This window comes from Lampetra fluviatilis, chromosome 54 (genome assembly GCF_964198595.1).
Source record: "Lampetra fluviatilis chromosome 54, kcLamFluv1.1, whole genome shotgun sequence".
Classification (NCBI taxonomy): Eukaryota; Metazoa; Chordata; class Hyperoartia; order Petromyzontiformes; family Petromyzontidae; genus Lampetra; species Lampetra fluviatilis.
Window position 1 is genome coordinate 1,410,041 of NC_136328.1, and position 25,220 is coordinate 1,435,260.

At 48.6% G+C, this 25,220-nt stretch overlaps 2 protein-coding genes across 4 annotated transcripts in view; one reads left to right on the forward strand and one right to left on the reverse strand.

Annotated features, from left to right (window-relative positions):
* LOC144949585 (uncharacterized) lies at positions 1–15,658 on the reverse strand. Of its 2 annotated transcripts, XM_078879534.1 has the most exons (13): positions 15,416–15,658; positions 12,852–13,058; positions 11,525–11,537; positions 10,922–11,048; positions 9,157–9,280; positions 8,519–8,665; positions 6,963–7,013; positions 6,127–6,229; positions 4,805–4,853; positions 4,046–4,278; positions 2,947–3,137; positions 1,540–1,616; positions 1–959 (listed from the first exon to the last, which is right to left on the reverse strand). In XM_078879534.1, exons 2-13 carry the CDS (start codon positions 12,901–12,903, stop codon positions 831–833), a joined length of 1,296 nt encoding a protein of 431 aa, XP_078735660.1. In that variant the 5' UTR covers positions 12,904–13,058; positions 15,416–15,658; the 3' UTR covers positions 1–830. The 2 variants fall into 2 exon arrangements, with proteins under 2 accessions (XP_078735660.1, XP_078735661.1); XM_078879535.1 differs by lacking the exon at positions 15,416–15,658 and having other exon boundaries at positions 10,922–11,031; positions 12,852–12,912.
* Positions 13,091–25,220, forward strand: part of LOC144949586 (dehydrogenase/reductase SDR family member 4-like) — a 19,211-nt gene continuing 7,081 nt past the window's right edge. For both annotated transcript variants that reach the window (XM_078879536.1, XM_078879537.1), the window contains exons 1-8: positions 13,091–13,429; positions 16,033–16,210; positions 18,070–18,171; positions 18,925–18,995; positions 19,162–19,213; positions 20,919–21,053; positions 21,913–21,968; positions 24,259–24,424. In XM_078879536.1, coding sequence (XP_078735662.1) covers positions 13,260–13,429; positions 16,033–16,210; positions 18,070–18,171; positions 18,925–18,995; positions 19,162–19,213; positions 20,919–21,053; positions 21,913–21,968; positions 24,259–24,373 — 879 coding nt within the window. In that variant the 5' untranslated portion in view covers positions 13,091–13,259 and the 3' untranslated portion in view covers positions 24,374–24,424. The remainder of the gene's footprint in view (positions 13,430–16,032; positions 16,211–18,069; positions 18,172–18,924; positions 18,996–19,161; positions 19,214–20,918; positions 21,054–21,912; positions 21,969–24,258; positions 24,425–25,220) is intronic.

The following is a 25,220-nucleotide window of genomic DNA, read 5'->3' on the forward strand; positions in this document are numbered from 1 at the left end:
ATCCACAGCAAGAAAATTTGATGATTGCTTGTGTTGCAGTCGAAACGTCGTGAGAATTTCATTGTTTAATATTTGTATTATTTTATTATTTCCCAGTCCTCGTGACTTTACCGAAAGAACCAATAACATGAATCCCTGCAATCACGAAAGCTTTAAATCAAAACTTAACAGTAATTGTAGAGCTGTATTTAATCTAATGCTGCGTTACCAGTGGCGCATGTGCGCAATTAACAAACCTCGTCAACATTTCAGAATAAGCCAAAGCAAGCTGCACAGAGGCGTTTGGAAACGCCATGCAGCAACAACAACACTGTCGGGAGAGCCCATCAACATTTTTCTGAAATTACATCGGTCTCTAAAAGCACACACCCCTAGCTCTGTCCAGTGACGGCCTTCATAGATGTAATAGGTGTGTTGCAAGCCGTTTAATAAATTACACTTACACATTGAAAGAAAGCATTCAGGCTGCAACAACTTCAAATGTGATTAATGAGAGGGAGGCTGTTGACATCCCTCCATGCAAGCTCACGTGGTCACAATAACAAGGCAACTATTACAACTTGTACGGGGTAAAGGCACATCCCCGCAAGTGCATCCTCTCACCACTGCTGGCAGAAGGGCCTTCACGAGAGGTCTAGAAAAGTTATCTAGAGGGAACTTTGGCCTACTTTTCCACACTAAAAGGACATCCTGAAAGAGGTGGAAGGAACTATCACAGGTAACATTACAGAAACATTTCCACCGCTTTGGGTAATCGTGAAACTGATTTTACCAACGCACTTATTCTATCCCAAACGGAAACAACTTTGTCCGTGCCATGCAGCTTGCCCTCAGCTGCCACAACTGCCGAACTCGGCGGTAAACTTGTTGAATTGATTTACTTCCTCTTTGGTCACCGTCGCATGCGCCTTCATCAGCGCAGACCTTAAGTCCATGAAGGTGAGCTTAGGGAGCTGCACCTGCACAGGGTTCCAAAGGGCAACAGAAACAACTCGGTTACAGAATATGATTAGTGACATCATCATCATCATCCTTTAACATGTCGGCTTTCGCCACCAATATCATCCATCAGTTCAACACGTCGCAGGCTTTCGCGACCAATATTATTCATAATAAACGTTTTTGGGTTTAGATCGCGTTAATTATAAATGTGTCGTAACCCTCCACCACCCGACACGGCAAATCAGCAAAAAAATGTCACGTTTACAAAAGACAAATAGTTCACTACTTTAGCCCACCGGTGTGTTGAAGAGTGAATCCACAACATTTAAAATTTTTGAGTACGACGTTTCGCTGGTAATTACATCCAGCATCATCGGGCAATTCGCCCAAAGCAAATTCGCCCGACACACCGGTGTGCTGTACTAGTAACGAATTGGCACGTTCTGTTTACGTGACAAACCTTACTAATTGGCTGTGTCGGGTGGTGGCGGGTTTAACGACACATTTATGTAATCTAATCCAAAAAAACCCTCGATAAGGGAGTTCTTTATAAACTGATCCCTTACGTTCGACACCACGCATGACGACTGAACTCACCTTCTCGGGAGAAATATCGCGCAGCGTTGCCTTTTTTGCGCCGTGTGTGTCTGGGCTGCATGGGGTCACTTTTCCACCTGGAGATTAACGCGACCAAATGTGACACCATCATTAATGCGTTACCGTTATAACGCCGCTTCTAGCATTATGTAACAACCTAAATGCATCCGTGTGACAAATGTACGTTGTGGCTCTTCCAAATACATTGCCAACTGCTCATAAAATACAATGTACATGTAAAGTGTTTTGCTTATCTTAAATGCAGAATATTACATTTATAAACTCCCATGTCTTTGCGCCCCACCTTCACCAACCCCTAGTGAGTTTCTCTGGTGAAGTATGGATATTTAACTCCTACAACCCTATCTGATCCAGTCATTGATCGAAAAATGGCTGGCTACAGGTGATAAATATGAAACTAGGCCTATTTGTATGAGCTACACCAACATTTAGTGTGGCAATTTTGACAAAAATGTTTAAAAAAGAAAAGTAGATCTTACAACTTGAAATTAATTTCGATCTCATTTTACTTAAATTATTTAACCAAATTGGTGGCACTCAATTAGTTTACATCAACTCTTGATTATTTATGCAGGGTAAAAGGGAGGGGTAGAAGTGGGTTACACAGCGGACGAAAGTCCGTGTCGGAACATTGGACCAACGCGGCGGAGATCCACTTGCATTCCCGCAAACATTTGATATGCATATTGTATGTGTTTTGAATTTATTTCGCACCGTACGTACCCAACCGAGCTAATCGGAGGTGCGGGGGAAGGACAACAAACTAAACACAAAAAGCAGTTCTAAAGAAATGAGTTTTAAATCGAGATTTAAAAGCACATAGCTCCAGTGGCTTCCGAATATCATAAGGATTTCAGACGACTGCAAAAGTGCATCTGAAAGCGTGCGATGCAGTTACCATCTTTGTTTGATGGCCAGGCAAAATTCGCTGCAAGGATGACCGGAGCTCGTGCGATGATTTATGCTCCTTCACGAGATTAGCAAGGTATTGTGGTTATCTTCTTGGTTCTTTCGGTAAAGTCACGTAGAAGGGAAGTAATAAAATAATAAAAATAAAACATAATAAAATACAATTCTCACGACGTTTCGGCCACAACGCAAGCAGCCGTCCTCAGGTGAAGAACAGGGCTGTCGGAAAGACGCTGTCGTGAGAATTGTATTTTATTACGTTTTATTTTTATTATTTTATTATTTCCCTTCTACGTGACTTTACCGAAAGAACCAAGAAGATGAATCCCTGCAGTCACGAAAGCTTTAAATCAAAAGTATTGTGGTTAATTTGTGGCAAACACTCTGTGTGTGTAATGAGTGCACTTTATGTGCAATGGCAATGCCAAACACCGTGACATTTGCATAATAACCCCGGTAAAAAAAAACATGTTTTACCGGGCAGAGAAACCCAGGCGGTTGCCTTTTCCGTGTGGCGTATGGGCTGGAAGAGTGCGTCGGACACGGCGTTGCAAATGTCGCTCCCGCTGAAGCCCTCCGTCAGGTCCACCAAGGTCTCCATGAACGTGTGGGACAGGTTCACTTCCTGCGAGCCTATGCACTTGCCGATGATGTCTCGTCGCGCCAATCTGGTTAAGGGCAAAGGGGCGGCAGTGCGTTTTTGCCGCTCGATGCAAAGGTTCGCGGTTCGAGTGCTGGGCGGCCACCCCGGTTAATGCTGCGGGAGGATTAACCAAACGTAAAAACGTACCGCCTGCTTCACAGTGGAAGTTCAAGTCCTTGGTGATGTTATTCAACAAGGATCTTGGTGATGTTATTCAACAAAGATCTTGGTGATGTTATTCAACAAAGGGTGGGCCATGCCTGTGCCAGTGTCAAGTCCCAAATTAAAAAAATTATAAGATTACCCGCAATTTACCCTAATTATGTGAAGCCACATTGCAACATCGCCCCCCCCCACCTACCTACCGTAAAAATACTGCAGAATATTGATCTGTGAAGTACAGAATCAGAATATTTTTTCATACTGGAGGAATCCGATGAGATATAAAGCTCTTTTTCACAGATGTCCACAACAACAAACAGTACATAAATACGATAGGAGTGCAAAGTACAGTTTAGGAAAAATAAACATATCACTTAAAAAATATACAAATACAACTGAACTATTTTGTTATCTTATCAAGCAAAGCCCACTGAGGTATTCACTTATTTTTCAGAAGCGACCTGGCTATCACAAATGATAGTTCAACAAAGTGACTCATCATGTTGAAAATTATAGCAGCCAGATACTGCAAACGGACGTTGATTCTAAATGTGGAGTGAAAAGCCAGAGGACCCGGAGAAAAATCCACGCGACCACGGGGAGAGAGACACTCAAACTCCAAATATACAGCAGCAGGCGTCAGGGTCGGGATTGAACCCAGAACCTACTGCATACCAGGCGAGACAGATAACATTTTGCCACTGCGGTTACCCAACACGTCATATGAAAATCGTAAATAACACGAATGCTGTGGTCCGTGTCGGGCCAGACCTGTTGGGCAGCGGGATGCAAATCCTGCGCTGGAAGCGGCGGACGAACGCCGTGTCCAAGTCCCAGGGGCAGTTGGTGGCACAGATGAGGAAGAGCTTGTCGCGATCGCCCACTGCGTGCGTGCAGTCGCCCTCCATCTGGCGCAGCAGCTCCGTCTTGATGCGCCGCACGTGCTCCTCCTCGCTGCTCTTGCGCTTGCGGCACAGGCTGTCCACCTCGTCGATGAACAGCACCTGCGGGGTTGGTAAGTTCCACGCGTTGGTGTGTGTGTGAGAGACCCCTCCCAGCCACTCACTACGAGCCGTTGTGGGGCACCGCGGCGGCGTAGATGTTACCTCCCTCGCCTGCTGGGCAATAGGTCGTGGGTTCGATCCCGGACCCTGACAACGCCTGTTGTATATGTGGAGTCTGCGTGCTCTCTCTCTCTGCCAATGGTGGTCGAGTAGGTTTTTCTCCAGGTTCTTCAAGTTTTGCCCTCCAAATTTAGACACATGCATTGAGATGCATTTGGCTGCTGCTATAAGTGATCATGTTTGATGATGGCAAAGCCACTTTGATGAGCTATCATTTATGGCCAGATCGACTCTGAAAAAGCACTAATAGCTCAATGGGCTTGTACCTGGTAAATTAAATAGTTAGATTCACCGCAATGTTAACACATTTTTCTCATCGGTTTCTTGATTAGAATCGCGAAGCGGAATGCTAGGAACGGTACAGACATTGTGAGCGCGACGAGTGCACGTGCTGTGATGCACTCACACATTTCCCCTGCTGGCTCCTGGCTTGTTGAAATAGCGCCTTGATCATCCTGGGTGAAATAAGAATCACGTGAAATTTTTTTTATTGCAAGGCAATGAAAAGAACATTTTAATTGAATGTCAAGACTACAAAATAACTACAACAAACTTAACAGATTTGTATTTTTGGCTTTTAACAATGCCTGTAAAGCTACAACTTATACTGTTTTCAATTTGGATGATACATTTATTATGGTCAAAGTAATAATAATTATTTCTACTTATAACGCATACAGTATTCCACTCACTCTCGAAGAGAAAGAAGGATTCAGAGGCGCGAGGAGGAACCACAAATAAGCAGCAAGGTGGCCACATGATTGCCGGGGGCTAACAATTTCCCAAGCTCTGCTGTCCTCTATTCACTAACGTGTCATCAGCCAATTCACGAGCGCTCACATGGGAAGAAACCAAAGCGCCCGGAGAAAACCCACACACGCGATGGGAAAACACTCAATCCCACAAGGACTGTACACACAGACCGCGTCAACCCATACAGTTTACCCCGTATTCTTGTACAGGGACATTGAGTTTTCAGGTCCATGTGGCGTACAGTCGTTTCAATATGGGCAAAAAAAATGTGTCTCTTTGTTTGTGTTTTTCCCTTGTGATGGTACTTTGTAGGATGAACGTTGAGATTTATAAGGGCACAGGGTGACCAATAAGGTCTGAATTGGTTTTTAATAAGGTAGGGAACTGATAAGGGGTTGACAGGTACGGTGCAGGTGTACGGCAACCACCCAGAGGCCCTCGGCAAGGGAATTTGACAGCATCTGTGCGATCCACAAACCCATCGTCTCCACACCGCTCGATAAAAAAATAAAAGCGATAAACAATCGTAGCAACGTAATGCTTACTCTACAATGGCAACTAAAGTGAGAGCAACCAGCTATTGATCTGGGTAGCAGTGGGGGGGGCTGGCTGGGTGGTAGGGGGGGTGGCAGGGGGGGTGGCTGAGTGGCTGGGGGTGGTTCAGAGGTTACAGCTCTGAGCTGGTACAGCTGAGATCCTGCGGTCGAATCTGGACAGGCTCCCAACAAGTAAAACTGGGTCCTAAAAACGTATGTCGTGGTCTCAGCCCGGCCACCACGGTGTGGCACGAAAAAAGCCGTCCACGAAATTAGCTTTTTTCCCCCTCACTTAATTTTAATCTTTTGTAAGCGTGATTTGATTTTCCAATGCATCACAAAGTAAAAAATATCAGCAAATCGTTTGATGCATCAATACACCCGTGACATCAACCCGCAGGGCGACATATTGTTGAAAACCAAGTGGCACAGAACTTACTTTTCCGTTTCCCCAAACAAGCTGGAGACAAGGTCTGAGCTGGAGACGGAGTAAAACTTCACCTTAATCTCCAGGGCAATCGCGAGGGCAAGGCACGTCTTCCCTAGAGGGTGCAGCACATAAGGGAGCCAACATCGTTACGTGGCCAGCCCGAAACAATTGCCCGGCGTGTCAGTAACACCACCAGTGTGTGTTGAGGCATTAGGCCTTGGGTAGGGAACCCATGGCCCACGGGCCCGATGTGAGACGCGACTTTATTTCACGCCGGTCACCACCACTTCTAATCATCCGTCGCCACCGCTGGCATCTTAGCCACGCCATTCGGTTACAAGAGGGGGAATATTGCTCAGCTGGTAACCCTGTGATGCTAATTTTAGCACACTCAATAGCTTGCCTTCGCAAGGGCCTCTTGCAATAATAGGTGACGAAAGTGTTGGTTCATGTGTGATCCACCAAAGTTATTTGAGGGTCTAATTCAGCTCCCAGGAAGAAATGGGTTCTCCACCCAGTATTTAGGAAAAGTTCAGTATTTAATGGTGTAGGCTCATTCACAAATTCACCAATTATCGTGTTACGTCTTCTCAAAGGAATCACATGAAAATGGAAAACAGACAGGAAGACAGAGAGACTAATGGAGCTAATGTATAAATGGTTCACCTTGGGTTGGAAAAAAAAATAAGTATAACAAATTCTAAACATATTTTGTGCACAATTCCCAAATGCTCTGATTAGGGCCATTTGATAAGAAATGGTACAATTGGTCTCCAGCACATGCGAATAACTTCTAAAAGGCACGGCTTTGCGAAGAACAAATAATACATTCATTGCAAACAAACCTGTCCCAGGAGGACCATAAAGTAAAATGCATCTCCAAGGTTTCAGACCGTCTGAAATGCAAAGGAAAGATGAAGGTAAACATTAGGATGGGGCTTTAAAGGTCACCACCTGCGACACGCAAAACTGATCTTAGAATATATCACGCGAGCACTGTAGAGTAGTGAGTCTATCTGTAGGTCGTGTATGTTTCATGTGGAAGGTTGGAACCTCATTGGTGCACATGTTTGTGTACGCTGTACATTGAGTACGTTTCCCACTTGTATGTCGACGAGTCCTTAAGCCTTTATGGAACAAGGTTCCTCTTCCTCGTATGGCTAATGTTGATGTAGAAGAGCGGTGTGCAGCCTGCGTGCCGTGGGGCCACCGCCTGGTGGTGGCCTGCTCTATAGGGCAGCAGTAGCCACCGCGTGCCTCTCCCGAGCCGCACACGGTGGCTCTTTAATTCTAGATTTGAAGTTTTCGTGACTGCAAGGGTCCATACTCTTTGGTTTTTTCGGTAAAGTCACGTAGGTAAAAAAATAATAAAAATGAAAAAAACTAAATTAAATCACAAATTATTTTTTTACATAAAAATACTAAATTCAATCACGTTTCGGAAGCAACACAAGCCTCCGCCTTCAGGTGTAACCGCCACAGCAAAATTATTTTACTTATTTAATTTGTCATTTCATTTAGTTGTTTTCATTTTTATTATTTTTTACCTACATGACTTTACCGAAAAAACCAAAGAGGTGGCTCTTTAATTCACCACACGCGGCTCTATCGAAAGGGGCACAACGTGGAACGCGCTACTATCACAGTAGCAAAGAATAATGAAAGTCTACCGTGCTGTGCCGAAAACTGTCAATAAAAACACACACCTACATACGTACACTCGGCTCTTTGCAGAACTCACGGGTACTTTTTGGATCTGGCTCTGTTACAGGTTGGCCACCCCTGGTCTACGGCGATGCGTGGGGGCGTCATGGTTATCGTGCACAGGCACGATGCCGAAGTTCATTCCTCGACCATTTCCCCACATTTTTTTCATTTTTTAGTCTGGTTCAGCAATAATAAATGCCACAAACATTGTCAAGATAACTTTGCAGTCATAAAACCTATCTTCCTTTTATTTCCCCCCCAAAAAAACCCCATCAGTTCACTGACCTAATCTGCTGGGTTTTTTTCCTCCAAAAAAGATAAAGGCACATTTAACTTATAGTAAAATCTATCCAATTCAGATTTGCACATACTGTACACGTCCACTGCTAGGTTTAGAGCGTACTCCACACCTTGTGGGTCACAGAGGTTACTTGACCATACTTCACCACGCTGGTCAGCGCAGGGTCGGGGCAGGCAGGGAGTCGTAGACGTTGCAGCTCCACAGTGCAGGAATGTATTTCACTGCCCTCTGCTGCCTTACATTGGAGCACTGCAGCCCTATTCCTTTATCATGCATTGTACCGCATTGCCGATTATTCCACACGTTGTAATATATTCTCATTATGTTTGTGAGCCTGTAAAAAAATCGATTCACAGTGCTTGTGAAAAATGTATTGTTAAATAAAATCCTGACCTTTAAAGAAATGTGGGTAAAGATCGGGGAAAGTGATGGCTTCTCGTAGGATCTGTTTGGCTTCGTTTAGCCCCGAAATGTTTTCGAAGGAGATGGTCTTCTGCTGTATGGCCATGCCTTCGATAGCCTGTCGCCTGGAATCAGCGTCTAGACAGAACAAGCGCCCTTAGTCCATGGGCGTCGAGCAGCAATTTGATACCACCTAAGGCAGCAAAGCTATCTTCCTTTTATTTCACAAAAATAAAAACATCAGTTCATCGACCTAATCTGCTGCAGCCAATCTACCTTAGGTGCGAATAGGAGTTAATTAGTGGACAACCCACTCAGTTAAAAAATTGTTATCACATAAATTCAAATGTTATTGGCCGCATAAAGGAGAAGATTGCAACCACTATATATGTGCAACCTCAGGTGGTACTGACAAGTGAAATATTCGGTCTGGCAGTCCTGGTGGAAGTTCCACATGTCTATGGTCAGTGTCTGTAAGGTCATGTATAGTTCCAGACTTGTTTAACTTTATTTATGAATCCAGTCCTTCTAAATAAGTCAACAGCTATCAATGACAATACGTACAACTGATGCAGATTTTTTTTTAACGTCATTGCTCAAATTGCATGTTTTTGTAAAGAAAATATTACCTGCACTTGTTTGTTTTGAGAGGTCTTGCTTTGCGCACGGTTTACTTTTGTCGAGAGTATCTTTCTTCACTGACATAATAGTGACAATGTGTTTTAGGAATTGTTTCAAAACAACCAGGGACGTCTGAAGGAGACAAATAAAATTAAGTGTTACAGTATTAGCGTTTCACGTTAAATGCTTCATACGGTACTTTTAAATTCTAATTCATTACAGGATTACTGAAGGTGACAGGAATACGGATTGACACTTTGTTCAATGCTGGTCTCAATCATGCTGCTACAATAAAATAAAAAGCCCTACTCAATGCGAAATGTTCATGGAACTGAAAAAGGGTGATTGCCGATTCAAATTAGCACTTGCCGAAGGCTCGTCACTTGTGTGTGTGGTTACTGCGTACATGGAGCTTAATGGGTCTATTCAAACCTTCTGGAGCAGGTGATGGGCAACATGCCCACAGTGTGTCGTATACTCACCTACTGGTTAATACGGACATAAGTGAGGATGTGGGATTCAATCAATCATTACCTCCACTTGAATAATACGTCCAGTGCTTGCCAGGGAAAATAAAATGTTACCCAAAGTGAACATCATTTTTAGTTTAGGGACGGAGCCTCAACCGAATGACTGACGTGCCTCTGATTAAAAGTCCCCGGTTTAAAATTGCCGTATTTCACAAAAGCAGTATCGGATGAAAATTGTCTGCCGATAGCCTAACGTCATATTCGCCTGCCATTTCGAGGAGTATTTATAAAGATATACGGCTTGAAATATGAAAACAGCCATGCAGGCTCAACCACAGCTTGTGCCAAACCCACTGAAAGAATACTGCCGCACAGAAGAAGCGTTGCAACAGAGGTGTCAAGGTCAATTTGAACACATTCCTGCGGAGGGAGCTGGTAGGAACGTTGGGTTGCTCGGTCAATGGCCAGGGTCAACGGCGGCGTGGTGTATTCCGCAAATATGCCCGACTGTGAGGGCGGGCACAAGCCGACGTGAGTAGGTTAAACGTTGAGTTTTATAAGGGCACCACGGGGTGACCAGCCCCTCCCCACCCAGCAACACCCCTCCCACCCCCACCCAGCTCCTCCCTCCCCACCCAGCCCCACCCTCCCCACCCAGCCCCTCCCCACCCTCCCCTCCCCACCCAGCCCCTCCCTCCCCAGCCAGCCCCTCCCTGCACGACGGACACAATAATCCTCTGTGGGCTGGTGTAACCAGGAGGTTCCTACCAGTATAACCACCCCTGTGGTCTCGGTCACGGCTAGAAGACGAAGACACGGTGGGCATGGATTACAATAACGACATGACACCGGTGACAGCGTTCAAACAAAACACTCCTCTCGCCTCGCAACTGAAGCTCACGGTCGAACGCAGCAGCGTCACTCAAAATCTGCATCAGACACCATGTGGTGGTCTGGAACTGTTGCAGCCTCACTTCGGCTCTCTGCTGTCGCCCCCTCGGTGTGCAACTCTCTACCCCTTTGCACCACCTCAACATCAAATGCACTCTGACTTTCAAGCAACACCTGAAGGCCTCTGTCTGTCTGGATCAGGCTTTCCAGCAGCCCCCAGCTTGGCTCCATGCCTTGTCGATATTATTGTTAAAAGACAAAAGAATAAAAATATGCAAATGTGTTTGTGTGTTTTAAAACCATGTTTTAAATATCCTCAATGGAGTGGCTTGTGTTCAATCGACGAAGGGCAGCGGGGTCATGCTATTTGGAAATCTGTAAATAAGAAGAAAAAAACCCACGGTGTACTCACTCTTCGTCCTGGAGAATGATCAGCCTCGATGAGGTTGTCAACCAGCTCAATCCCGACTTGACATCTGCTCAGCATCATGCTTCTGCTTGGAGTTGGCTTGTTGCATTCCTCTGCCACCAGAGCCATTCTACGATTGATTTCGTTGGGCGTGTGGCACAATTCTCGTTAAGGACTTGCGTTTCGTGTTATAACGAAACCTCATCGCGCTGTTAACTTAGTGCATAAAGTGCCTCGTGAAGTATAATGCGTAAACAAAACTTACATTGAAAATTTTACACTGAAATACAGTACTGTGTACACAATCTGATGTACTAAGGTATTAAAACATGCCCTTCTTCAGAAGAGAGAGACTGGGCAATTGACTTTCTATTCAGACTGCTTCAAATACTCATCAGATGGGCCAATTCTCAACTAAAGAGCTCTTAGTCCATACACACAAGAGTACAGTAGAGTTGAATGTTGTTACCACGTTTACAACATATATGCAATGGAAATGTTAATATTGCTTGCATATGGTATTTGAACTTAGGTTTCTAATTAAGCGGCTCTGAATTAATAACAATTGCAATGTTCAGAAAAGTTGCAAATGTGTGTTTAACTTACATTAAGTCGACTTCTGTTAGGAAAAGAACATGAACACACGTTTTAGTTACACGAAGTCAGAATGTAGTATTGTAATCTCAGATATTTTATGAAAAATAAGATACATATACAGTAGTGTACTACATGAGGACCGGCATGCTTTTTGTAAACAGTGGAATACAGTATACTGCATAAAATGTATTTATTACAAATATATACTATGTTGGATGCTTCTGCTGCCGTGCCCTGTACATCGCTTTGAGATCCTTTATGAAAAGCGATATAAACATGTCGTTATTGATAATTGGTTTTTAAATCCTTTATATTAAGTTCACTTGCTTGCTTGCTTGCGCGCTTACGACCTTACGACCGTGCAAATCTTTCGGTAGTTTTTTAACCCACTTCCCGTGATCCAATCGAGCTGACATTTTACACACAGACTCGTTGTGCGTGACAATTTATTTTCGTGTCCACTTTTTAGGAATTTGTTTTTCATATTTAATTTAAAATACCAATGTGATAAAAATGAAACTCTTACTCAAGAAAAACAGAAATAAATAATAAAATAAAACCGATGCCACGCATATAAAGATTTATAGTGAAAAACTTTGTTTTTACGGGTTAATTTTTTACCCTTTCATCTGGCAACAAAGCTGACACCTTTTTTTTTTACAAGGAGTCATGTTTGCATTGACCACAATACCTGTGGTCGGAATGCAAACAAAAAACACAACTCTGATAATGATATGCACCGTCCTTGAAATTGAATGGTCCACACCCGAGACAGCTTTCCTTAGAGCCTAGTCTCACATGGTGTTGGACCAGATGACGCCAAAAGGCGCACAAATCAAAGACAATGCACCATCAGAGTATGAGAGCTCGGGTCAAGCATTTACACCATTGGAACTTCCTTTGGCAGTAGCAAAATGTGATAATTATTTTTTTACCCTTTTATCTGGCAACAAAACTGACACCTTTTTTTTGACAAGGCCCTAAGAAAAGCTGTCTCGGGTGTGGACCAATCAATTTCAAGGACAGTGCATACATTATCAGTTGTATTTTTGTTTGCATTCCGACCGCAGGTATTGTGGTCAATGCAAACATGACTCCTTGTAAAAGAAAAGGTGTCAGTTTTGTTGCCAGATAAAAGGGTAAAAAAACAATTATCATATTTTGCTACTGGCAAAGGAGGTTCCAATGATGTAATTATTAAATGTCTAAGTGTATCAACAATTTGTCTTATAAATGACATATCAACTCGTATTATTACACTCCACAAACAACTGCGTTTTTTTAAAAAAAGTGGAACTTTATAACACTCAGAACCACTCATTAATTACAATCCTACCTCGATATTTTTCCCGAAGCGTGCAGTCGGGGTTCATCGGCAGCTCCGCCATCTGGCCCACTCACAGACCGTAGGGGCGTGGCTCAGGGCGTTGCTTAGGGGCGTGGCTCAGGGGCGTTGCTAGGGGCGTGGCTCAGGGCGTGACGTCACCCAACGTCGCCTCGACGTCACCGGAACGTCGCGACGTCAATCCTCCGCTCCCACCCGCTACCGAATATTAAAAAATACAAAGTGAGCGACGCGCGATTTCGTCCGGGCTGGAAACCAGCGCCCGCAGAGTTTCGTTCCGGGCATAACGAGTACCGCTCGACGTAAAAGTTCCGCCCTGCCAACTCGGCTAAAGTTCGCTCGAAAGGCGTCGCTCTCTCGCTCTCGCCCGTGACCCCGAGCCTCTTATCTCTCTCGGCGATGCTCTTAGCTCGGGGGGTCTGCGTGCCGGCAAGCGCGGGGTGGACTCGATTCCACGCTGCAGGGATGGCGACGGCGGCGGCGGCGGCATCTCCGGGCAAGGAGGGTGGTGGTGGCGGTGGAGGGAGACTTGCGGGCAAAGTGGCGATTGTGACCGCGTCGACAGACGGGTGCGTGTGTCTGTGTGTCTGTGTGTGTCCCCGTGTCATCTCGGTCAGTCGACCCGTGGCACCTGCTGGGTCTGCCCCGTGACCTCCTGCCAGCGGGCGTTCGACACTTCACGTGGCCTCAAAGTGCACGTGGCCTGGCACAAGTGTCGTGGTGACGTCACCGCAACTTTGTGGCAAATGGCGGTTGTTGTGTTGTTGTTGTCCCCGTGTGTCTGTGTATCTGTGTGTGTGTCTGTGTCTGTCTGTCTACATGTGTGTCCGTGTGTCTGTCTGCCTGTGTGTCTACATGTGTGTGGTGTGCGTGTGTGTGTCTGTCTACATGTGTGTGATGTGCGTGTGTCTGTGTGTCTACATGTGTGTGGTGTGCGTGTGTCTGTCTGTGTGATGTGCGTGTGTCTGTCTGTGTGTCCGTGTTTGTGTCTACATGTGTGTGACATGCGTGTCTATTTTAGTCTGTGTGTCCGTGTGTCTGTCTCTCATGTGGGAGCGGTGGGATAGCGGTTAACGCACTGCGCTACGAACCCGGCCACCCGAGTTCGTTCCCCGCTCACGGCCAACCCCGGTGACAATTATCTGAACTGGTCCTGGGTCTCCTCTAGGTCGACTCAGCCTCAAATGAGTACCTGGTGTAGCGGTGTGTAAACATCACCACTGGGGAGACAAAGGCGGCCGTGCGTGGTGCTGGCCACCCACCCCCTCGTGTGCCGTGCCGGTTACATGGGAGGTCCTTGTCTCTGCTTGTCTATCTGTGTCTGTGTGATTGTCTTTCTCTGTGTGCCTGTTTGTCTGTTTATTTTGTGATGTTAACTTTCGCTTGGCAAACTCAAAATAAACTGGCATTCATGACAACTGCGCGCTGAACGTTCGTGCGGGGCTCGGATGTTCAGCCATCGGTGGAAATTCCACGTTACCATGACGGGACGCCAGTGCACTCTTGCGCAAGGATGCATTCAGGAGTTCAGTCTACAAGGGCACGACTGCTGGTTTCCCACAAAGTGGGTACTTGTACTCGTTTACCGACCACAGAGGGATGATGGTTGATGATAGCCAGATCATAGAACGACCGCGGGGGCTGTCGTGGTGGTGCAGTGATTTTTCTCTCGTAACGCGCCACGAACCCGGCCCAACAGACCACGGCTAACATCATTGGTGAGCGATTTGACCCCGAGCCTCGGCCGTGTTCTCCCTGAAATCCACAGCGACCAGCGTGGTGAAGTATGGTCAAACAAACCCTCGCCCCCCATGACGATGCATGGAGGAGGCCTTCATCTAGCAGTGGATTGAGAAAAGGACCGTGCGTGATTAATCGCCACTCTAATTTACTACCAGATGTTTGCACGTGCTGCGTTTGCAGTGGTGCAAAAGCACAATACGAAACAAATCAAACTCAACGGAATATAAGAAGGGCCATCGCCTGACACGTCGCCCATTATATATTTGTTTCTTTTGTTAATGGAGAGTTTTCAAAGTAAAGTATAGGAGTTATCCGGTTGTTGTGTCTTGCGTTTAAACATAGATGCGGTGTTGCAATAACCACCCAACCGCGGACACGGAGCGATGGAATCAGCTGGTGTGCCGGTGTTATGTGGGTTGTCATGTCGTAGCAGTGGATTGATCATGGCCGACGACGACGACGATGATGATGATGGAGTACGGCTGGGTGTAGCTGTGGTTAAACCGATATGCTCAAAGTGCAAAGGTTGAGAGTTCTAATCTGGGATATGCTGGGGGATGGGTCGAGCACGTTATCATCTACATCTCTCCAAGGTCATTATGATGAAAGCAGCAAACTTTGGTTCAGCAGTGATCGTCCTGCACAGACACTCAAGTCCACCATGGCATTGCGAGGTGTCCACCACTGGTTGAGTGCCACAAATGGCGATGAGCTCCCTCCATTTGCTCTGCTCTATAAGAATAACATCACTTTGCAAACGCATACTGTGAGAAAGTCAAACTTATATCCAAATCACCCGCTGTCCGCCTCACCTCGTCATATTTCAGAAGCTTAGTACGGCCCGACAGCTGTTGAACGAAGCGGAGACATTTCTTCGGAGGCCTCATCAGGCGCTCCTTCAGGCACCCGGCGGCACGTGGAGCGAAACGTCGGACAATCGCACCGAACCGCACGCGGCACAACCCGGCAAAGCGTGCCGGGGGAGCCGTTGCCGCATCTCTCGTTGGGTGCTCGCGAGAGAGCGACGCTTCAGCGTTCGCCTGTGCCTGCCGTCCCCCGCCTCGCATGCGCGCCGGCGAGGCGTGGATGATCTATTTGATCTCTCCGGGTCCTCCGGTTCTTCCCTCCACATTTGGAAACATCGCGTCCAGGTCACTTAGATGATTTTGCTGCTGTGGACTTCCACATGATGACGAGGAGCCACTTTGTTGAGCTATCATTTGTGAAGGCCAGGGTCGAAGTGATTCTTTACCTTGCCTATAATTTGCACTCCTGCCGTGTTTTTGTATTATTTGTTGACGTAACTTTCTGACCCCGTGCCCTTACTGGACACCTGTTAACAAAAGAGTTGTTTTTATAGCTCATTGATTCCTCCTCCAGTACAAATTAATATTCTGATTCTGGACCCGCCGCCGTGACGGGTCAACAGCATCGGCTACAGCATCGCGGAGCGGCTGGGGCGCGAGGGAGCGCAGGTGATGATCAGCAGCCGCAAGGCGGACAATGTGGAGCACGCGCTGGGCCGCCTGCGCGCTCAGGGCTTGCTCGTGTCCGGCACGGTGTGCCACGTCGGCAAGGCTGAGCACCGCTCGCAGCTCATCGCCAAGGTGATCGTGTCCTCGGCAGGACTTCAGAGTCGGGCGGGGGAGAACCATTGGTCGATGTAGACGATTAATTCAAGGAAAAAAAAATCGTAATCGACTTTTTGCGGTTTACTACTCGTGGGCACCTTTATAAAGCCTCCTGAAGGTGGGAAACCCCCCCCCCTTAAGCAGCCACACCCATTGTGACGCGGCTGATGATGTTACCAGGCTCCGCCCAACGCATCCCATTCAGCGACACGCGTGGGCACCCAACGTGAGACTTTTTTTTTTATCCCAACTATTTTGGTGTTTTCCGTTTCGTCGAGTGAGAAATGGACCCGATAGAGTAATCGCATAAAATTTTGGTTCCGTTCTTCGTCTGACCAAATTCCAGTTGTGAGAATAAAAAATGTCGTTTTGATTGTCGTGCTAGACGAGAGACGTGACGCTGTGTGGGCCAGACGTCACTTGAAGGGATCTCGGAGGTAGCTCGGTGATGGCCACTTCTGCAGGTTGTTCTCATATCACAAATGGCTGCACTGCCCCGTGAGAGTTCCCGATTGGAATCCTTTGTCTCGTGACGTGACGCCGACAGCACGATCGCGGGATGGAGTTGGGGGGGGTGTGGAAATGACAACAACAACAGCAACAACAACAATTTAAGACGAGCGGATACAAAATAAACAGGCAGTGCAGTTACCACACTGCTCACAGCATAAAAACAAACATCGTACGCATATATGGCCCGGGTAAGTGAAAGGGTAAACCTAGTTGTTTATTAATTCCAAGGTTCACTGTCCATACCGTAACCCAGCTCCAATGACCTCTGTGCAGCAGCAGCGGCGGCAGCAGCAAGCGCCTGGCTAATGTCACGTTAAAAGAGCAGCGCATTGTGCTGCAGTGCCATGGACGCTGTTGCATTCTGCACTGCACATTACCGGAAGGTCATGCTTGCTATTAGAGTTCTCGCATCGAACTTGCGTTGAGTAATTCTGCACGTAATGAAGCGGGTCAAAAAACACTTTTGTCTCTTCCGCTGCGTGAACCACCATCACACACACTCCCGGCTCTTGGCTCGGCCGTCGAACAAAGACGGTGGGCACCGCATCGCGCGCTTTCGGATGCGCTTCTGTGGCCGTCTGGAAAGCTCTTCCAATATTACGAAGCCACTGAGGCTGTGCATTTTTAAATCTAGATTGAAAACTAATTTGTGGAGTTGTGTTTAGTTTGTTGTCCTTCCTTGCGCCTCTGATAGGCAGGGTTGGCTAGGTACGGTGCGAAAGAATTTTAACATACACACATTGGAATTTCCTACGGAGCCCTTTTTGCCAGTATCAAGATGATTAAGAAGAACATAATTTTCTCTTTCTGGCATTAATACAGGTTTTATGATTTTCAAACACCAATTAGACATTTAACACGGTCGTGCTGTGCTGTCCTAGTACAGTCTTACTGTAATATGCTGTAACATTTATGCTTCTCGTCTTCACCAACCTGCACTGACTATCACGGTGAAGTATGGTCAAATAGGCTCCACGACCCACACGATGTGGGAAAGCCATCATCCAGCAGTGGATTGCCAAAAGGTCCCTACGTGCACGTAAATGGAAGTGCGATTGCATTTAATTTCGTGCACGTGTGTGTGTGTGTATCGTTATCTGAACCGGTCCTGGGCCTCCCCTAGGCCGACTCGGCCTCAAATGAGTACCTGGTGCGGTGTGTAAACATCACCACTCAGGAGACAAAGGCGGCCGGGCGTGGTGCTGGCCACCCACCCCCTCGTGTGCCACAGTGCCTGCCTTCATAGGTGCTCGCCAACAGCACTTGCCCCAACGGTCTGCTAACGCTATACTGGGGGATTGTTGTCTTTGTTTCCGGAGCAGACAATCAAAGAGTTTGGAGGGATTGACATCCTGGTCTCGAACGCTGCCGTGAATCCTTTTGCTGGAGACATTCTGGACTCGACTGAAGAAGTGTGGGATAAGGTACCGCGCTCAGCTGACAAGGATTTGAAACGGGTTCAGTTTTTTGTTTGCGAAGAGAACCGTTTTTGCCCCACGTTTCCGCGAACGCTACGAATTCGATGTGTCCACTCCCGCCCGCCCGTTGGTCCGTAGACACTCCACGTGTTTTCACAGTCACTACGGAAAATCTGTGAATCGATTGCTACGTTCGTGTGTATGTTGAACTTTCTTCGTACTGTACATAGCCGACCGTGCTAATCAGGGGTGCAGTTTTGTGGGGCATTGCCCAGAACGGTGCAGTTTTGTGGGGCAAGATCAGCGATGAAACACCCTTAACGCCACATATCCGACCATTACATATCCACCCTGAAACAATTAACCGCTCGCACGCAGTGCAGTATTTGTGCTCGTTCTGCCATGTTCTATGGATATTTACAAATCAGGCCTTTTCACCTATTCCTCCGTTTATTCCCTAGTGCGTCAGATTAGCACAGTTGGTTAAGTACGGCGCGAAAGAAGTTCAACATACACACACGTGGCGTACTGTTCCTACAAAAATATTAAAATTTGTATCCATCTATAAAATGTAGCATTATGCTGCTAACAGAGCTATGTGTGCTGGGGGGGCGGGGGATGGGAGAGGGACAGAGGTGGGGGTGTTGGGGTGGGGGTTGTGTCGGTGAGGCGTTGACACAGATCGGTGGGAAGAGACGAGCGGCCGGGGGAGTCGAGCGTTAACTGCCGACACATTTCTGCTGTCGGACTCGTTTGCAGATCCTGGACATAAATGTCAAGTGCATGTTTATGATAACCAAGGAGGTCGTCCCACACATGAAGACCAGAGGGTGAGATGTTTGTGGCACGCACCGGTGCGTCGTCTTTGCTCACGACGGCCGCCACCGCCACCACGCAGTGTGCTTTGCGAACAGACGCGAAAGCGCGGCCGTGTAAACCTCTGCCCTCGCGTTCGTGCTTAACGATTGACTTCTCCTCCTCTCCTGTGTTCGACAGCGGAGGCTCCGTCGTGCTCGTGGCCTCCATCGCGGGCTACCAGCCGTTCAGCGTAAGGCTGCTTCTCGCACGTTCACGGGAGTTGTCCCAGTGATGCCAGTCCAGGGGCGAGGACGCGCATCCACTGCACAAACCGTGGCAGCAAATGCGGGCACCTGAGGATGTACAAACAGAAACATTTAAAACTCTGCAGTAGTGGTGTGCAACTGTGGTCATCCAGAACGGAGACCGTACAATGTAGAGCGACGCAACGCCCGATCCACGCGTACGAAGGAGACATCGCCGCGATGATACACTCCGCTGCTCCTGACGCGGTTATCTGGGCTTGGCCACGTGAATGTCAAAATTTTAGCCGTTGCTCTGCATCCACATCAGCAGCCCGTACGAAAGAAGAAGGGATGAGAACACGCCCCTGCCTGACCCCGGACAGAGAGCTGATGCCCCATCGGCAGATCTCACGCGTCGCACGACGCCCTCGTGAAACTGCCTGATAATTATAGCGGTCAGGGGAGGTGGGCCACCCGAACCTATGAACCCAGAAGCCCGAGTTTGATTGTCGGCCGTGGCTAACATCGGTGACGAGCGATATTTAAACCGGTCCCAGGTGCTCCCCGCGCCCCCCCCGCCCCTCCCCCACCTTCAAACCCGCACTGACCCCATGACTGACACGGCACGGGGGAGGCCTTCACCCACCAGTGGGTTGAGGAAGAGATGAAGATAAGCAATGAATACAAATAACGTGTGCATGTGTAGATACTGCGCTCGCAGCTTTGTTGTAAGAGCACTCGCCGAACCGGCGTGAAGTTTTCTGTCGGCTCCGCACAAAGTTGCGAGAGGCCGTACGGAGCCATTCGTCTTATGCAGCCGGCAGTGCAATCTCAGTTTCAGACAGCGGAAGGGCAGCTTAATGTTTAATGCACGTCTAAGGACAGACCTGTTTTATTCATGCGAACCGATTTGCCAAGTCGGAGCACCTCTCTCTCTCTCTCACTCTCGTGCGAGCTGAGTGTGGAAGCCGATAACAGCCTCGAGCTGCAGCGCCACTCAGAACAGGTGTCCAGTAAAATCCACGACTCGTCCTGACAGAGTTTTATCAACTCTACAGGAGGAGGTCTCTTCAAAATGGAGTGGTAGTAGGATTTTGCGACCAATATTATCCATAATGGAGGGTTTTTTTTTTTTTTGGGTTGGATCGCGTGAATATAAATGCGTCGTTAAACCCGCCACCACCCGACACGGCCAATTAGTAAGGTTTGTCACGTTAACTGAACGTGCAAATTCGTTACCAATGCAGCACACCGGTTTAATCTAGATTTGAAGTTTTCGTGACTGCAGGTTTGTTGGAGAGTAAACCCGCAACATTTACAATTTGAACACGACGTTTCGCTGGAAATGATGAATCTGGTTGTAATTACCGGTGCGCTGCACTAGTAACGAATTGGCACATTCTGTTTACGTGACAAACCTTACTAATTGGCTGTGTCGGGTGGTGGCGGATTTAACGACACATTTTCGTGATTTAACCTCCCCAAAAAAAACCTCTTATGGATCTACAGGAGGTGCTTAACAGTAATTGCTCATTTAACGCGGTAGATGCGTTCTTGAAAAGTGTTAAGCGCTTTAGTGAATTGCACTTGCACTGTGAAATCACGCTGCAGTCATCCCATGGTGAACAGGAAAACGCAGGGCTGCCCCTTCACCTTTAAGTATCCGTATCATCTCCGGCCTCTCAAATGATCATTCCGATGCCCTGGCAGGAGCTGGGCCCGTACAACGTGAGCAAGACGGCCCTGCTGGGCCTCACCAAGACTCTCGCTCCACGGCTCGCCCCCATGAACATCCGCATCAACTGCCTGGCACCGGGCATCATCAAGACGCGCTTCAGCTCGTTCGTAAGTGCCACCGTGTGTTTCCTCTCCGCCAGCGTCGCTCCACGCGCCGCGCTTGCTCGCTCCGAACGGCCACGGGGCGAGATACCCGCGGCCCTGCGGGTGGACGTTAGCCGGCCCGGCGACTTCGTTTCGTACGGCCCCACGGCCACCTTTGTGTCGGCCGTCGAACGAAGACGGTGGTCGCCGCATCTCGCGGCGCTTGCGCACGCCCTACTGCGGCCGTCCGGAAAAACGCTCTTCCTTGCCGATATTAGGAAGCCGCTGGAGCTATTGCACCTTTAAATCATCTGGGGTGAGGCCTGGTGCCACTTTATCCGTCACTGCGAGCATCTTAGCTGCGCTAATGGGGAGCTAGAGGGGAATGCATTTGGGCTGGCGGCGTCGTGTTTCAAATTTTAGCGAGCTCAGTCGCTTGTGTTACTGCAGCGGCAGAAGCTGCTCAAGTTGTGAGGGAAAATGTGGCCTGCCAAAGGTGTTTGAAAGTCTTATTCGTTAACTTTTTTTAAAAAAAATACAACATTTAAATGTTTGCCGTGTCACCGCATACATTCCCTTTTTCATTTTATGCAGGCTGGCACATTTTTTTTCTTTCCAGCAGACGCTGCAGCACCGTGCGCGCGACGTAATTAGTTTCACGCCGGCCCTGCCAGCGCACCGGCTGAGTTGCGAACGCAGGCAGCTCAAGTGTTTTGTGTAAAGCAGCGTAACGGGGAAAAACACAAGCACGCACGCACGGCCACCGTTGTAACGTGACGCTTCAATGACACCGGGCGCTTTGCTCGCTCCACTCCCGAATTTGCTGAGTTTTTGACATTTTTCTCCCCCCTCCCCCGTCGCACGCACCGTGTGGTTTCCGTAGCTCTGGGAGAACAAGGACATGCTCGGCGAGTTTGTGAAACACATCCCCATGGGACGGTAAGAGCCGAGCCAAATGTTGTGCTGCGTTGGCCGTCGGGGTAAAGGGGTAAGGGCGCAGCCCTGCAATTGCTCGCTCACGTTACTGCCGGTGGAAAGCGCCCCTCCACTAGAGGGAGTTCTGGAGAGCCTCTCTGGAGGGTGTTTTTTCTCTCAACTGGCCGGACGCCTTTCACATTATTTACCGCCACTGCATTGCTCATTTGAGCAGTGGGGGGACTTATGCAACTTTAACTTATTCACTTTATCTGTTTTACATATTTATTGTTAGTGATTTTTTTTATATCTTTGTTATGCTTTTTGTACTGTTTGTTGTTGTAAACCTTCTGACCCACCCCTACTGCACATCTGTGAAAATGAGCTTCATAGCTCATCGGATTTCTCCAAGGGTAAATACAGATTCTCATTCCGAATATGATGACTTTTGACTCTATAATGAGCTGGCTTCCAGGGGGAATCGCCTTCATAATATGAAATGCGAATGGGCATCGCTGCAATTACTGGCCGAAGTTCCTCGAGAGCTTCCCTACGAGGGTATTTTGGCCTACTCTTCCATGCCAGCAAGTTGTCTCGAGAGAGGTGGGAGTACCCACACGTGACCCTCACCACCAACACGTGACCTGCCGACCGGCAAAGTGCGCTTTGCCAGATTTTGCCGCTGGATGGGCAGCGCCAATCGGTGAACTTGCTCAAATCTATCCGTGTCCTCGTACTGTACCTCAAGAGCAATGACCATCTTCTTGGTTCTTTCGGTAAAGTCACGTAGAAGGGAAATAATAAAGTTAAAAAAATATAAAACAATAAAAAATGACCATGTTTGGTCTTCCTCGGTGCACCGCTGTCTCGAACGGCGTGAATCCGTTTGGTGTCGTCACGGAGTTTGCTCCACACTGGATGATGATCTTCATCCACTCACTGCAACTGCTGACTAAAATGAATGCAACAAAAAAATGCAAACGTTTGACAAATTCTTTTTATATCACGAATTTTGTAAATCTCCGCTGAGGTCCGCGGTTCAATTGTGGGGTTTTGGCCGCGCGGATTGAACCACGTCTTCAAATGCCGTTCGTCTACGGTCTTGTGCCTGACGGTGCCACATTTTTGCTATTGTCCAATGTTCAGCCCACTGAAGTCTCGTTACTGCCTGCGCAACGGCTGTAGAGAGCGATAGTGAGCTGCAGCAACACCAATGACATTCACTGCGATGCAACTTCCCCTCTGTAATTTTCCACCGTTGCCGCCCCCAGCTTGGGCTTGGACACCTGTGAACGAAAGCTTCACGGCTCGGGGTTCTTCGAGCTTTAATGTGTCTGTGTGCGGCTGTGATTAGCACGAATGGCTCTGTGACAAATCCCCCCTCAACAACACCGCTGTAACCAGCGACGCATCGGACCATTAACAGGCCGATGTGTGAATGTCATTTTTTTCGTGTTGAGTTTGTGGTCCTTCCGCCCCCCCCACACACACCTCCGATTAGTGCGGTTGGCTATGTTCGGTGCGAAAGAAGTTCAACGTAATATATGCATGGAAGGTTACTGACGCAAGCCCCGGTAGTGCGACTGTGGCCATGCAATACAAACTGTTAGAGCAATGTAATAAAGCCACTGTGGTCTGCGATTCTTCAATGGAGGAGTAGGAGGAACAGAAACACATTGTCCTGTGGAGGGAGCTGGTAGGAACGTTGGGTTGCTTGGTCAATGGCCAGGGTCAACGGCGGCGTGGTGTCTTCCGCAAATATGCCCGACTGTGAGGGCGGGTTTGAGTTTTATAAGGGCACCACGGGGTGACCAGCCCCTCCCCACCCAGCCCCACCCCTCCCAACCCCCACCCTCCCCACCCAGCCCCTCCCCACCCAGCCCCTCCCCACCCTCCCCACCCAGCCCCTCCCCACCCTCCCTTCCCCACCCAGCCCCACCCTCCCCACCCAGCCTCTCCCCACCCTCCCCACCCAGCCCAGCCCCTCCCTCCCCACCCAGCCCCTCCCTGCACGACGGACGGACACAATAATCCCGTGTGGGCTGGTGTAACCAGGAGGCTCCTACCAGTAAAACTACACGCTCTCTCTTGAAGCCCTCTCATCGTGGGCAGCAGACCTCGCATGCGATGGCGATGTTGTTCAGGAGCTAAACACTCCTGAACCGCAACGCTCCTGAGCCACACCGCCATCGTATGCCAGAGTAGAGTAGCGTGAATTTCGTCGACGGCGTTGACGCTGCCCCCCCCACTCCCCCCCCCCTCCCCTCCGGCGAGCTGGCGCGTTGACGGCGCTTGTCCTCCCCTCTGCCCGCAGCATCGGCGAGCCGGAGGAGTGCGCGGGCACCGTGGCCTTCCTCTGCTCCGAGGACTCGGCCTACATCACGGGCGAGACGCTGGTGGTGGCGGGCGGGTGCCCGTCGCGGCTTTGAGGAGCGTCCGTGCTTTCCCGGTCGCGGCTCGGCAACCCCCCTGACCTCCGGGTACGCAATCACAGCCCCCCCCCCACCCCCCTGCCTCGCACTCTCCGAGTGGCGTTGTCACGCACCTCCGATTAGCGCATTTGGTTACGTACGGTGCGAAAGAAGTTCAACATACGTACGTATGCACATGTGTTCCGGATAGGCCACGTTTTTTGAGCATTTCTTCTTCTCCCTGGCTTTCGCCACGCACTACTGCGGGCATCTTTTCAGGCCATGGTAATGTACGTTGAACCTCGTTCACACCGAACGTAGCCGACCGTGCTAATCCGCGGTGCGGGTGGATGGGGGGAGGACGCCAAACCAAACGCAAAAAGCAGTTCTAAAGAAATGAGGTTATCAATTTAGATTTAAAAGTGCATAGCTCCTTCCCCCTCTTCCTCTCTCCCCCCTCCCCGCCTCTCCCCCTGCTCCCTCCACCTTTCAGATATTAAAGTACACGCGTTATCTGCTCGCTTGGTGGGGCAGCAGCGAGCCCAATCTGCCCCCTCCTCTAAACCCAGGAGCACTGCGTTTTGGACTTCTGTCCGTGGAGTTTCTGTACCCACCCCCCCCCACCCACCCACATCATGGTTTGTGATCTGTCCCGGGCTCCAGTGGCTTCCGAATATCGGAAGGAAGAGAGCGCTCCAGACGGCCGCAGAAGCGCATCCAAATGCGCAGCGATGCCGGTGACCGTCTTTGTTCGATGGTTAGCCGCAAGCCACCGCTGCCGCTGCTGCTGCTGCTACTGCCGCTGCTGTTGCTGCTGCTGCTGCTGCCGCTGCTGCTGCTGCTACTGCTGCTGCTGCTACTGCTG

Excerpts from the sequence above, each read along its gene's own strand:
- LOC144949585 (XM_078879534.1), bottom strand. The coding sequence starts at position 12,903 with ATGGCGGAGCTGCCGATGAACCCCGACTGCACGCTTCGGGAAAAATAT. Across the intron at positions 9,281-10,921 it reads ATCATTCTCCAGGACGAAGA|ACGTCCCTGGTTGTTTTGAA; the intron begins GTGAGTACACCG and ends TGTCTCCTTCAG. Across the intron at positions 1,617-2,946 it reads CGCCTGGGTTTCTCTGCCCG|GTGGAAAAGTGACCCCATGC; the intron begins GTAAAACATGTT and ends GTTAATCTCCAG.